Below are 15,191 nucleotides of genomic sequence, written 5' to 3'. Positions count from 1 at the left end.
ACCACGCTATCAGACTTCGAGTCGTCGTTCACTGGAGGAAGTACTATTTAATACTTGGTTAGGGAAAAGACCATCACAAATATCAACGACGTCTGTGATAGTATAAACCCAATAATAATCATTCGTTTTCAAAGTTAAAACCCCCCATACATTTTAAATGAAAGAACATTTTTGAATAACATCACGTGATCTTTATAACCACAGCGTGATTTGCGTGATGTACGGCAAGGGAAGTAAACATTATGTGGAGTTATCGTTCAATTAATAGTGCACTATTCATATACCTTAGGTCCTCACTATTTATTTTCGCAAAGGAGGAAAACACACATTAACAAATGTTGCATAACTATGAAGTTATTCCAAGACAACCACTCCTTGGACTACGCCTAAATGGCAAACAGAGGCTGGTTAATATTTTGGGCTGGCAAACTACTTCGTATAATGGTTGGATACCAAACTGCATGTGTTAGTATCTTTCAATGGTTGTGTATATTTAATTAATGCGTGTATACGCAAATATCCATTAAGTTCGCTAATGAAGCTGTTAACGCAATCTGGACCGTATAGGGAGTACGTGATACAGGTTTTGCATTGGACTGGTGTCAATAGGTCTCTATACAAGAAAACCAAAGTGCATTATCCGATGCTATTAGTAACTATTTTAGCCTTCTTACAACGTGTACTTTGCCACATTGGGCTCGTGTCTCTATACAAGAACACCAAATTGCCTATTCAGTTAATTATTATTTAATATTTCTTACAACGAGTATTTTGCCACATTAAGCGGCGTACCCACCAACAGCATGCCACCAGTATAATGATGGGGACCAGCAGCAGGGTGACCACCACTCCCACTATCAAACCCGTGTTGTCGCTGCCCGCATCATTGACAGGTGCTAAAGTTGACAAATTAGTATATTTGCTATGACTATCCTTGTGTTGATTTGTAATGGTTTTTGATAATGTATATTTACTATATTTTTCATTAGATTGGAAGTGTCATACGTGAATGTGTTTGGATAGACGCAGTTCAAGTTGAGATTAATTATGTTGATCAATTAATTTCGCTAAAGACATGAACATCGCAAAGAAATTGACAATAAAACATTAATGTTACCCGTGTTCTTGTCTGGTTTCAATGGACATGTTCCTTTTTCGTCACAATTGTCGCAGCCTACACACTTCTTTGAACAATCAGGTCCGTAGTAACCAGAAATACACCCTATCGCGCAAGCTCCAGAAACCTCGTTGCAACCACTATCTTTACAGTAGGTGTTACACTTCTCCGTGCAACTGTTTCCAAATAAACCGTGTTGACACTGGCAGCTGTTTGTCTGGTTAACCCAAACTCTTCCAACAGAGCACGTGCATGTACCTGAACTGAACTGACACATCCTACCCTGACAGTGTATGTCACATGTGGCGTTGCATGTTTGAAGAAAAAAAACAGGCTTGCATTCGCTACATAGAGGCGTTCCATCTGTTAGCGACGTACAAAACATAAAATAACACAGTTGGAGCAGTAGTTATTGAAGGAATACATTTTGAATTTTCCCATTTATTTCTATGTGATTTTGGACAACATATTATTAATACCTGAGCAAATGGTATTTCGCGGAAACGAGGTTTATTGAAATTCCACAGATTATCTGAGCGAGGGTTTGGATTATAAGTATTTTCCATGGCCGAGAGTGTAAGATAGGTTCATTCCGACCCGAGCGTAGGGTGTTTTGCGGAAACGAGGTTTGCGCGAGAGTCGGGATGAATCTATCTTACACGAGCGGCTATGGTTGATGCTTTTTCTCCCAATCCGTTAAACAAAATTAAGTAAAAATGTATTTTTTGCTGGAACTCTTTTGTGAAAATAATTGCGTATGGATATGCAATAGCACGTGGTTGTCATGGATATGCGCGCAGTGATTCGGGTTATGTTAACAGTCAATTCGATCTTTAAATAGTTCGGAGGAGAGTGACGCATTATTTCTTGAAATGCGCGTGAAAACTGTTTTATCACATGCTACACCTTGTTTCTGGTTTAATATAACCATTTTTTTATATTACACATGTGTAATATAACATTGCTGTTCATCTATTGGTCAGAAAATATATCGCTCCGCATTTATATAAAAAGTTAATTGGCAAAAAGGAACTGCTAATTGGTAATATTCCTGTATACCAAACCTTCAATTCTTATTCTATTTCTATAATAAATATTTGTTTTGTTAGAGTAGTTGAATTTCTTTCTAAATATTAAGAGGATAACAAAGTATGTTGTCTTGATATCTTGAAAAAGCAAATTTAAAAGCGTCCAAAATTTAGTTTATTTTAACCGAAAATGAACATAAACATTATGACGTCACATCTACTAGATGACGTCATGATGTTTATGTTCACTTCCGGTATAACAGAAAGAAAGATTTGGTTAAAATTAAAGTGTTTAGAGTGTGATTTTTACTGGATATCATCTGAGAATGCATTCTTAAATAAACGGAATTAAAACGATCGGGTATATATGCTGTTTTAAATAAATCCTGGTACTACATTCCTGCAATGCATGTAGCGCGGGAAATGACAACACTTGGTGATATTCGGCTCATCAGCCTCGCAGGTGAAACAGGTAGTTTTTTTTTGCCATTTTATACCGGAAAAAGCATGTGATAAAAAGAATCTGACACTCGTTGTCATTTAATACCAACTTTTATTAAACTCGTCCAGGAAAACTGTTAGTAAGCTCGCCAAAGGCTCGCTAACTAACAGTTTTCCTGAACTCGTTTAATAAAAATTGGTATTAAATGACAACTCATGTCAGATCCTCTATTTATAGTGACATTTGAAGCGAAAAATAATAAATTAGCATTCTAAATATTGCCACAAGACAAGGTTTGTATGATGCTACAGACGACAGTCTTCAACAAGGGAGGTAATTATAATGTGACGACCGTTAAAAAGGAGTTCCATACGGGCATCTTATCTTCGCCCGTGGGCAAGATAAGAATATCTAGGATGGTTAAATTATTCGATCTACTTATCTGAGGTGGGAGAAAAACCTATCTTACACGGGCGACCATGGTAGATAAATATGGTAAACATCTTGTTTTTTTTTACATACGGCTACTTTTTATATTTGCCAGTAAGCAAGATAAGGATTACTAGCATTTGGATCTATTTATCTGTGATGGGAGAAATTCTAGTAATGTTATTACTCAGAAAAGTATTCGAAATAACTGATCGTCAAGACCACGTATATCAACGAAAGCATCGTGCGACAACTTGTCCAGTCGACAACCATCAAGTTGTCCCATTAAACAAAGATTATTTTTATTTGCAAGCAAACGTACAAAATAACACAAACAGATTTAATCTTTGAACAGATGATATTTTGTCGTATCCTAATAGTAGATAACTAACTATACAATCCAAGCTGACTTACCTTTCACATAACATTTATCCTTACAGCCTGGTGGACATGGCATACTGCATGTTCCACCATAGACACCATCGTTACATCCATGAAGACAAGCGCCCGTTTCCCAGTGACAGATCTCCTCCCCTTGCCGTAAGCAGTTACTACCGCATTTTTTCGAACATTTGGTTGAAGGGTTCCACATGCCCGCTTCACATACTAGAAGTGATTTAGATAGTAATTAGCTAATTTCTTAAAAGTTAGTAAAATCTTTAAAGAAGATCTGTGTCGCTCATTTGTAAATCGATACATTGTAATTGCCTTATTGTTCTTGTCGGCGTTGTCAGTGGCGGCGCCTTTTTTGCAATTTGGCATAATATTGAGATATAAGACGGGAGATGACGTTCGATCCGCGGCGCTCTTGGTAAAACATGTGTTGCACATATTTATTAAAAATCAAAAGGATGTGCAAACTAAGGAATCCGCTACACTATCTGAGCCAATAAATAAAGAGTGGCATAAAAATACACAGAAAAGTAAATAAAACAAACGATTTTACCAAAGACGTCAGCGACGTAGGCAATAAGGTAGGGAAGTTTAGCGATCGCTCCAGCAAGGAATCGTGTAACGTTAGCAACAGTCGTGAAGTTTTCCGCCCTCACTTTCATATACGCTGTTTTGCCGGACCTTTGTACAAACCATGTTTGAGTTATAAATTTGGTTACACAAATTACATCAGCAAGTATTACATGCGCTATGAATAGAGTTGAATTGTGTGGTAACAGACGTAATGTTAATATTTCTTACGCTCTTTAAGTCTTTGTATCATTTATGCTTTGCGTATTTGTATTTTATCGTTTTATGCATGTTTGCTTCGTTGGAAACCTTATCACCTACCTAAAATGACAGTTGCTGTATTTTAAAGCATGAATAGAAGAGTATTAACTTGCATACTCGACAGAACAAGATATAAGAGAGGTCGCGAGAATTTGGTTGTACCTCGAGTAGTGGAAGAAAAATTACTCTCGAACCGTAACGTGTACCTGTAGCTCCCCGTGTATGTAAAAGTCAGGTTGCCTTAAATGTCGTTTGCAAATATCTGTTTGTACTTGTACATAAAGCTACCTTTACAAGTAATAGTTGCTGTTCGCCTTAATGTCTGCCTGTCAAAATATAGTTGTACTTGTATATGTAGTTACCCGTATAAGTAATAGTTGCTGTTCGCATTAATGTCGATTGCGAATATATGTTTTAACTTATACATGATGCTTACAGTACAAGTTACAGTTTGCCTTAAATGTTGCCTGCAAGTATATGTTTTACTTGTACATGTAGCAACAAGTAAAAAAATTACAGTTTACCTTAAATGTCGTCTGCAAATATCTGTTTGTACTTGTACATATAGCTGCACTTACAAATTATAGTTGCTGTTTGAATTAATGGCGTCTGCGAATGTCTGATTTTACTTGCACATGTAGCTACCCTTACAAGTAATAGTTGCTGTTCGCCTTAATGTCGTTTGCGATTATCTGTTTTTACTTGTATATGTAGTTACCCGTACAAGTTATAGTTGCTATTTGTCTTACATGTCGTCTGGGAATATCTGTGTTTACTTGTACATGTTGCTACCCGTACAAGTATAAGTTACAGTTTGCATTAAATGCCGTCTGTCAATATATGTTTTTACCTTGACAAGTAGCTACCCTTACCAGTAATAGTCGCCTATAGCCTTAATGTCGTTTGCGAATATCTGTTTGTACTTGTACATGTAGCTACATGTTGAAGTATATAATAGTTGAAGTTTGCCTTAAAAGTTGACTTGACGACTAACTGACAGCCATTCAAAGATTTTCTCGTGATTTATCTATTTCATATATCTGTGTCCATGTTTTAAAAACTCACTTTGCACGATCTTACACACAACTGTTTGACAAGAAGTCCTTCATATTGGCTTGACGCTTGAACGTGTACATTGTACATATCTAAATGACGTAGCACCCAGAAAGGTAGCTCACACGTACACGTGTATGTTCAAGTCTGACATCAAAACAACTTACTTGTCTAAAGTTACGTTAAGGAACGTTCGGGTGAGCATGGATAGCTTGTATTGGAAGAGAGGCTTCGGGTGGCGTGCAAACTTGATGACCACGCCCCCTAGTAGCTGTTTGTCAAGAGTGTCGTTGTGGTTCTCTGTGCAATACCAACCATCGTATAGGCAGTCGGCATTATCACATTCTGGGTCACAAATGCCATTCCCAAATTTGCCCGTGCAGACTGTATCGAAGAAAGGGCTGCAGTCTGTCAAATTGTGCACGATGTCGTCATTGCCATCAAACAGCTTGTCCTCGCTAGCAAACAAAACATCGCTCCAATGTGTACACAGTGTATTTAGGAATCAAAAATAGCATTTGGCTTACTTTCACGTCCTTTCCATAATTTAACCTGAATAATTAAAAAATATAACACACCACTATGGGTCATATGACATTATAAGGACCGGCCAGTCAGCCACCGAAGGTGTATATGGACCGAGGCGCTAGCCGAGGTCCATTCACCTTCGTGGGCTGACTAACCGGTCCTTATAATGCCATACGGCCCGAAGTGGTGTGTTATATTTCTTATATTATACCGAACACTTTTCAATATAATTCAATATTTTTAAAGCGATTTAAATGTGTTTTATTGAACAAATATAATAATATTTACTTGCGAAAAGTTTTCGCCGTTGTGAAAATAGCAAGCCGCACCAACTGTATGAATTCAGCGGTCCATATTACATTTCTGGCGAAGTCCGGACCGGCCAAAAATATAATAATATAATATGGACCGCTGACTTCATAAAAATAGATTTTCATCAAAATACAGTGATATACGAACCGATCGAGTTTATATATATACAAAGAAGGGACAAATTTATGTGAGGTATACTATTACTAGTTAAGGGCGTTCCAAAGTGCAAAAGTGGGTGGGGAAGGTGAAACATTTAAACGTTTCAAAAGCTCATGGTTTATTAAGTTTTGAGAAACGAACTTTTTTGGGAGTCAGACATACACTATTGGTGCATGTTTTGGGGTAGAAAGGAGTTAAACAAATTTTAGAAAAGAAGATTTTATCAGATTTTGGATCAAAAAGCATTCTCATTCTTTCGGAAAAGTCTGTCGACATTATTACTGTGTTTTTGTGTCAAAATACCCCAGACTGTCTAATCAGCAATGTCTTGAGAGTTCTTAAAGATATGTTTGCCAATAAGTAAGTTATTAAAATCTATATATTTTTTTAAATAACTACAATCACCACAAAGCCTACAGACATTGTTGATAGGGTAGTTCCGATAACTTTGACTCATAAACATATTCATTGTGTATTAAGTCATTCCATGAAAACGTAAATGCTTCTTGATTGGAAATCTGATAAAAATTTCTTTCGTTAAAGTTGCCCAACTCCTAATTACAGCTTCACATGTTGCATCGGATATATGAATTATGTTTGCTAAATATTGAACCTCAAAACTGAATAAAAACTGATTTTTTAAAAAAAAAAAATGAAATTTTGGTCCTTTAAATGACGTTTGCATTGAGACCGGCCCTTAACTGGAAAACAGTAATGAACCGATAAACAGGAATAAAAAAAACAGTAAAGATGTGAACTCAACAACTACCTCGAGCAATTTTTTTCTGTGTATCCATCCGCAAACCTCATTTCGCAGTCGTCTGTTGTGTTTGTATCTGGGAAGGGCTTAGTGGTGAAATTGCAGTTGGAAGTCCCATTGCATACTTCAACATTACAGAATGGCTTAAAAAGACAAAACACTTTACATGTACGTATATACACGAGTGGTGCATTCCCCTTTGATTTCTGCACTTCTAGCATAATAAAACATGGTTAAATAAAATCATCCGTATGCTTTTTGTAATTAAATTTATGTTTAAATGACCTTCATAATTGTTAAACTTTATTATTTTCATTGTATATATAATATTTTGCTTATTGACTGTCTTATGTTTAATGATGTTTTTTTTTCGTCCATACTTTATACAAAAAGTGATCGGCTTCTATACATGTATATATAAGGTTACCTTACAGACGCCTTCGTCAGTGCAATTCTGTCTATACTTTGTACAGAAAGTGGTCTGATTCTATACATGTATACATAAGGTTACCTTACAGACGCCTTCGTCAGTGCAATTCTGTCGATACTTTGTACAGAAAGTGGTCTGATTCTATACATGTATATATAAGGTTACCTTACAGACGCCTTCGTCAGTGCAATTCTGTCCATACTTTGTACAGAAAGTGGTCTGATTCTATACAAGTATACATAAGGTTACCTTACAGACGCCTTCGTCAGTGCTATTCTGTCCATACTTTGTACAGAAAGTGGTCTGATTCTATACATGTATACATAAGGTTACCTTACAGACGCCTTCGTCAGTGCAATTCTGTCCATACTTTGTACAGAAAGTGGTCTGATTCTATACATGTATATATAAGGTAACCTTACAGACGCCTTCGTCAGTGCAACTCTGTCCATACTTTGTACAGAAAGTGGTCTGATTCTATACATGTATATATAAGGTTACCTTACAGACGCCTTCGTCAGTGCAACTCTGTCCATACTTTGTACAGAAAGTGGTCTGATTCTATACATGTATATATAAGGTTACCTTACAGACGCCTTCGTCAGTGCAACTCTGTCCATACTTTGTACAGAAAGTGGTCTGATTCTATACATGTATATATAAGGTTACCTTACAGACGCCTTCGTCAGTGCAACTCTGTCCATACTTTGTACAGAAAGTGGTCTGATTCTATACAAGTATACATAAGGTTACCTTACAGACGCCTTCGTCAGTGCAACTCTGTCCATACTTTGTTCAGAAAGTGGTCTGATTCTATACATGTATACATAAGGTTACCTTACCGACGCCTTCGTCAGTGCTATTCTGTCCATACTTTGAACAGAAAGTGGTCTGATTCTATACATGTATATATAAGGTTACCTTACAGACGCCTTCGTCAGTGCAATTCTGTCCATACGTTATGCAGAAAGTGGTCTGATTCTATACATGTATATATAAGGTTACCTTACAGACGCCTTCGTCAGTGCAATTCTGTCTATACTTTGTACAGAAAGTGGTCTGATTCTATACAAGTATACATAAGGTTACCTTACAGACGCCTTCGTCAGTGCAATTCTGTCCATACTTTGTACAGAAAGTGGTCTGATTCTATACATGTATTTATAAGGTTACCTTACAGACGCCTTCGTCAGTGCAATTTTGTCTATACTTTGTACAGAAAGTGGTCTGATTCCAATTCTATACATGTATATATAAGGTTACCTTACAGACGCCTTCGTCAGTGCAATTCTGTCCATACTTTGTACAGAAAGTGGTCTGATTCTATACATGTATATATAAGGTTACCTTACAGACGCCTTCGTCAGTGCAACTCTGCCCATACTTTGTACAGAAAGTGGTCTGATTCTATACATGTATATATAAGGTTACCTTACAGACGCCTTCGTCAGTGCTATTCTGTCCATACGTTATGCAGAAAGTGGTCTGATTCTATACATGTATATATAAGGTTACATTACAGATGCCTTCGTCAGTGCTATTCTGTCCATACTTTATGCAGAAAGTGGTCTGATTCTATACATGTATTTATAAGGTTACCTTACAGACGCCTTCGTCAGTGCTATTCTGTCCATACTTTGTACAGAAAGTGGTCTGATTCTATACATGTATATATAAGGTTACCTTACAGACGCCTTCGTCAGTGCAATTCTGTCCATACTTTATGCAGAAAGTGGTCTGATTCTATACATGTATATATAAGGTTACCTTACAGATGCCTTCGTCAGTGCAATTCTGTCCATACTTTATGCAGAAAGTGGTCTGATTCTATACATGTATACATAAGGTTACCTTACAGACGCCTTCGTCAGTGCAACTCTGTCCATACTTTGTACAGAAAGTGGTCTGATTCTATACATGTATATATAAGGTTACCTTCAGACGCCTTCGTCTGTGCAACTCTGTCTATACTTTGTACAGAAAGTGGTCTGATTCTATACATGTATATATAAGGTTACCTTACAGACGCCTTCGTCAGTGCAATTCTGTCCATACTTTATGCAGAAATTGGTCTGATTCTATACATGTATATATAAGGTTACCTTACAGACGCCTTCGTCAGTGCTATTCTGTCCATACTTTGTACAGAAAGTGGTCTGATTCTATACAAGTATTTATAAGGTTACCTTACAGTAGCCTTCGTCAGCGCAATTCTGTCCATACTTCGTGCAGAAAGTGGTCGGATTCTCGCGATCGCCACAACCATCTGTTGGGTTGGTATGACCAGGGGCACATATTAAATCACGTCCATCTGCAAAATCAGCGGCATGTTCATACTTCATATTTTGTTTATTTCATATTAAGAAAGGAGCCTTGTGAATGGGTTCAGCCAGCGTCTGCCTTTGTGTTTTTCTTAATACATATGCTAATCTTAATGCAACATTTGCTTGTCAAATATAAAAAACAAAACAATATTGTATTGCATTTTAACAATACTAAAACTCCAGGAGGAAAACCAAAGTACGATTCTAATTAGTAAACCCCTGAGTACATACCTACACGATGAAATATGAGCATACCTATTCTGTCAATGCACGTTATGAAAGCATCTGTTGAGATAGGAGGCCTGTATGTACAGTCATCGGCTTCATTAAGTCGACAATTCTTGGTTTGGTCCCCCGTCATACATTGACACTTATAGGAACTGTGAGTGGTATTTTGACTTATTTCACATGTACCGTTGTTTTCGCAAGGGTTGCTTGAGCAATGATCGAACACATCGCATTGGTCGCCTGGAAACAATATTAATATTTTATTATTATCATCATCATCATCATCATCATCATCATTATTATTATTATTATTATTATTATTATTATTATTATTATTATTATTACCATAACCACTATTAATGTACTTACTGTTATTACCATCACCACTATTAATATACTAACTATCATTACCATCACCAGAAGTATTTTACTTTCTATTATTACCATTACCACTGTAATTATACTTACTATTATTATCATGACCACTTTTATTATCATTACTATCATTACCATTACCACTATTATGATCATAACTATCACTACCATTTCCACTATTACTATCATTATCATCACCACTTTTATTATCATTACTATTATAACCATCACCATTATTATTATCATTACTATCATAACCATTAACACTATTATTATCATTACTATCATTACCATTACCACTATTACTATCATTACTATTATTACCATTGCCACTATTATTATCATTACTATCATAACCATTACCACTATTATTATCATAACTATCATAACCATTACCATTACCACTATTATTATCATTACTATTATTACCATTGCCACTATTATTATCATTACTATCATAACCATTACCATTATTATTATTATCATTACTATCATTACCATTACACTATTATTGTCATTACTATTATTACCATTACCACTATTATTATCATTACTATTATTACCATTACCATTACCACTATTATTATCATTACTATTATTACCATTGCCACTATTATTATCATTACTATTATTACCATTGCTACTATTATTATCATTACTATCATAACCATTACCACTTTTATAATCATTACTATCATAACCATCACCACTTTTACTATTATAACCATTACCATTACCACTATTATTATCATTACTATCATTACCATTACCACTATTATTATCATTACTATTATTACCATTGCCACTATTATTATCATTACTATCATAACCATTACCATTATTATTATCATTACAATAACTATCATTACCATTACCACTATTATTATCATTACTATCATTACCATTGCCACTATTATTATCATTACTATCATTACCATTGCCACTATTATTATCATTACTATCATTACCATTGCCACTATTATTATCATTACTATCATAACCATTGCCATTATTATTATCATTACAATAACTATCATTACCATTGCCACTATTATTATCATTACTATCATTACCATTGCCACTATTATTATCATTACTATCATTACCATTGCCACTATTATTATCATTACTATCATTACCATCACCACTATTATTATCATTACTATAATTTCTATTACCACTATTATTATCATTACTATCTTTACCAGTATCATCATTATCATAACTTTTGTTACCATTACTGCTATTATTTTACTTAATGTAATTACCATCACCACTGTTATTGTACTTACTATAATTACCATCACCACTGTACTGTGTTACTGTTTGACATTTATGGTTGTCCGGTTAGCGCTGTGGTTAGCGCACTCGCTTCTCACCTAGGCGACCCAGAGTTCGATTCCCGGCCGCGGCGCATGTGAGTTTGGTTTGTGGTCACCAAGCCGGACAAGTGGGTTTTCTACGGGTACTCCGGTTCCACCCACAGCACAAGACCACGCTTTCGCTCATTACAGTTACGAATATTATTATTATTTCTTTTATTATTATCATCACCACTATTATTATCATAACTATCATTACCATTGCGAATATTATCAGCATTTCTATTATTATTATCATTACCACTATTATTATCATAACTATCATTACCATTACGAATATTATTATCATTTCTATTATTATTATCATTACCACTATTATTATCATAACTATCATTACCATTACGAATATTATCAGCATTTCTATTATTATTATCATTACCACTTTTATTATCATAACTATCATTACCATTACGAATATTATCATCATTTCTATTATTAGTATCATTACCACTATTATTATCATAACTATCATTACCATTACGAATATTATTATCATTTCTATTATTATTATTATTATTATCATCACCACTATTATTATCATAACTATCATTATCCCTTTAACTTAAAGTAGTATTACTATAATTATCTTCATTGTTTATTTAAGCAATATTTCACAATGTATTGAACAGTGAAACAGGCTTCTGCTAGCTTAAATCAACGCTAAAATTAAATGGGTGCTTGAAATGAAACCAATATCAACTGAACTTTTGTGGATGTTTTGCGGGGAGAAGGTTTGCCTCAGCGATCCCACCTCATATCCTGTGCAATTTATATTAAATCATCATCCGAAAGGGGGATTTAACTTCACTTTTAAACGAGGTGTAAAGCTAAAGAGAATAGTTCTGCTCCCAAAAAGAGGCAATGCAACAACGATGAATGCCATCTACAGAGTTACACAATCGGGCAAAGGGAAGCGAGAAGGGTCATTGCATCCATTGAGGTATATGCCAACTCTCTGTTGCGGTAAAGAGGCTATATAATATTGATTTAAAGTTCACTTCATTTAGGCTGCGTTAAACCTATATCCATTCAACGATTCAAACCTTGAAACACTGGGTGCATTAACAAACAGTAGTTAAACTCGGCAGCTATCAAGTGTAGTCTAAAATAATAGACGTGTTATACGGGATTCTTCCAATCCCTGTGAAGGATTTGCCATATCAAAAATCTAAAAAAAATCCGTCAACGTACAATTATTTGGACTACTATCAAGTGCACTCCCTAACAAGTTAAACTACTGTAAAAATAAAATTTGTGCTGCTTTTATGAACGATTATTGTTTTACAATCCAAACTCTAGTTGTCTACTGTCACTGAAAAGCGGTGAATAGTTTATAATGATTTCAAAATTTATCTTTGAATACTATAATTGCCACTTAAAGTAAATCCAAAAACATCTACCTATCCAAATACACCTACCTATCCAAGAGTCGTTACAATTACACTTGTAGACGGCTTTTCCATCTTTTACCTCTACGGTGCAGTTGTTCGTGTTGTTAATGTTACAGTAACTAGAAGGACACGTGAGGGAAATGTTGCATTGAGGTCCTGTTGGAATATAAAAGCATCATTCTTTCTAGCAAGTATACGTATACAAATGGTAGTAGCAGTCTCCAGTGTAGTATGATTGTAATACCAGGGGGTTCTCTCGAAAAAGTTTAATGTTTAAAAACAATCGAGATAAACCTCTCATATTACATCAATTCTACAGAGACCTGTACATCTCGTTTGGTCCATTTGAAATGATAAATATAAATTTGTTTCTAATTTTAATTTCACGCCCGAAATCATTGCATTCTAAATTAGATATCAATGTATAAAACACTGTCGTAGGAAATGGTAATATGTAAAATAATAACTACTTTCTATTGAGTTTGATTTCTTGTGGGATAAAAGAAGTATTAAAATAATAAACACAAAAAATAAAATAATTCAATTTAAACATCGTTTGAAAATATCTTTACCTACATAAAGTCTGTGAATTAGTCCTTTACTATGTTCCATGTGTTACCTTGTATGTAAGCAAAAGACGAACACAAAAACTGGAGACAGACATGAAGTAACTAGTATACGGAAAACATATCACTAAATATACGTAACGGTCGGCTGCCAATAATGAGGTCGGACGGATCAGCGTAAACGAACATATTACGCCTAACAATAAAACTATTAAAAAACTACAAAGTTGTACAAGACAACACACATCAAACAAGAGATACACAACGCTACAAGACAACACACATCATACAAGAGATACCTAACGCTACAAGACAACACACCCAAACCAAGAGATATATAACACTACAAGACAACACACACCATACAAGAGATACATAACGCTACAAGACAACACACACCATACAAGAGATACATAACGCTACCAAACAACACACACCATACAAGATATACATAACGCTACAAGACAATACACACCATGAAAGAGATAAATAACGCTACAAGACAACACACTAAACAAGAGATGTATAACGCTACAAGACAACACACATCAAACAAGAGTATAACGCTACAAGATAACACACACCATACAAGAAATACAAAACGCTTAAAGGCCACACTCATCAAACAAGAGATATATAACGCTTCAAGACAACAGCCACTATACAAGAGATACATAACGCTACCAGACAAAACACACCATAGAAGAGATACATAACGCTACAAGACAACCCACATCATACAAAAGATACATAACGCTACAAGACAACACACACCATACACGAGATACAAAACGCTACAAGACAACACACACCATACAAGAGATACATAACGCTACAAGAAAACACACACCAAACAAGAGATACATAACGCTACAAGACAACACACACCATACAAGAGATACATAACGCTACAAGACAACACACACCATACAAGAGATACATAACGCTTGAAGACAACACACACCATACAAGAGATACATAACGCTTGAAGACAACACACACCATACAAGAGGTACATAACGCTACAAGACAACACACACCATACAAGAGATACATAACGCTATAAGACAACACACACCATACAAGAGATATATAACGCTACAAGACAACACAAACCATACAAAAGATACATAACGCTACAAGACAACACACACCATACAAAAGATACATAACGCTACAAGACAACACACACCACACTAGAGATACATAACGCTACAAGACAACACACACCATACAAGAGATACATAACGCTACCAGACAACACACACCATACAAGATATACATAACGCTACAAGACAACACACACCATACAAGAGATACATAACGCTACAAGACAACACACCAAACAAGAGATGTATAACGCTACAAGACAACACACATCAAACAAGAGTATAACGCTACAAGATAACACACACCATACAAGAAATACAAAACACTTAAAGG

General features: G+C 35.4%; 1 protein-coding gene across 4 annotated transcripts in view; it reads right to left on the bottom strand.

Moving 5' to 3' along the window:
• Window positions 1-15,191, bottom strand: part of LOC128213476 (protein draper-like) — a 33,116-nt gene that overhangs the window by 5,772 nt on the left and 12,153 nt on the right. For 3 of the 4 annotated variants that reach the window (XM_052919212.1, XM_052919214.1, XM_052919213.1), the window contains exons 4-12: window positions 13,210-13,338; window positions 10,062-10,274; window positions 9,669-9,793; window positions 7,062-7,195; window positions 5,461-5,751; window positions 3,963-4,090; window positions 3,431-3,622; window positions 1,118-1,480; window positions 797-896 (exon numbers count right to left, since the gene is read on the bottom strand). In XM_052919212.1, coding sequence (XP_052775172.1) covers window positions 797-896; window positions 1,118-1,480; window positions 3,431-3,622; window positions 3,963-4,090; window positions 5,461-5,751; window positions 7,062-7,195; window positions 9,669-9,793; window positions 10,062-10,274; window positions 13,210-13,338 — 1,675 coding nt within the window. Of the gene's footprint in view, window positions 1-792; window positions 897-1,117; window positions 1,481-3,430; window positions 3,623-3,962; window positions 4,091-5,460; window positions 5,752-7,061; window positions 7,196-9,668; window positions 9,794-10,061; window positions 10,275-13,209; window positions 13,339-15,191 lie in introns of all 4 variants that reach the window. The other variant, XM_052919215.1, reaches the window with a different exon arrangement.

Source organism: Mya arenaria, chromosome 13 (assembly GCF_026914265.1).
Source record: "Mya arenaria isolate MELC-2E11 chromosome 13, ASM2691426v1".
NCBI lineage: Eukaryota > Metazoa > Mollusca > Bivalvia > Myida > Myidae > Mya > Mya arenaria.
Note: the sequence above shows the minus strand (reverse complement) of the source record. Positions and strands in the feature narration are given on the sequence as shown.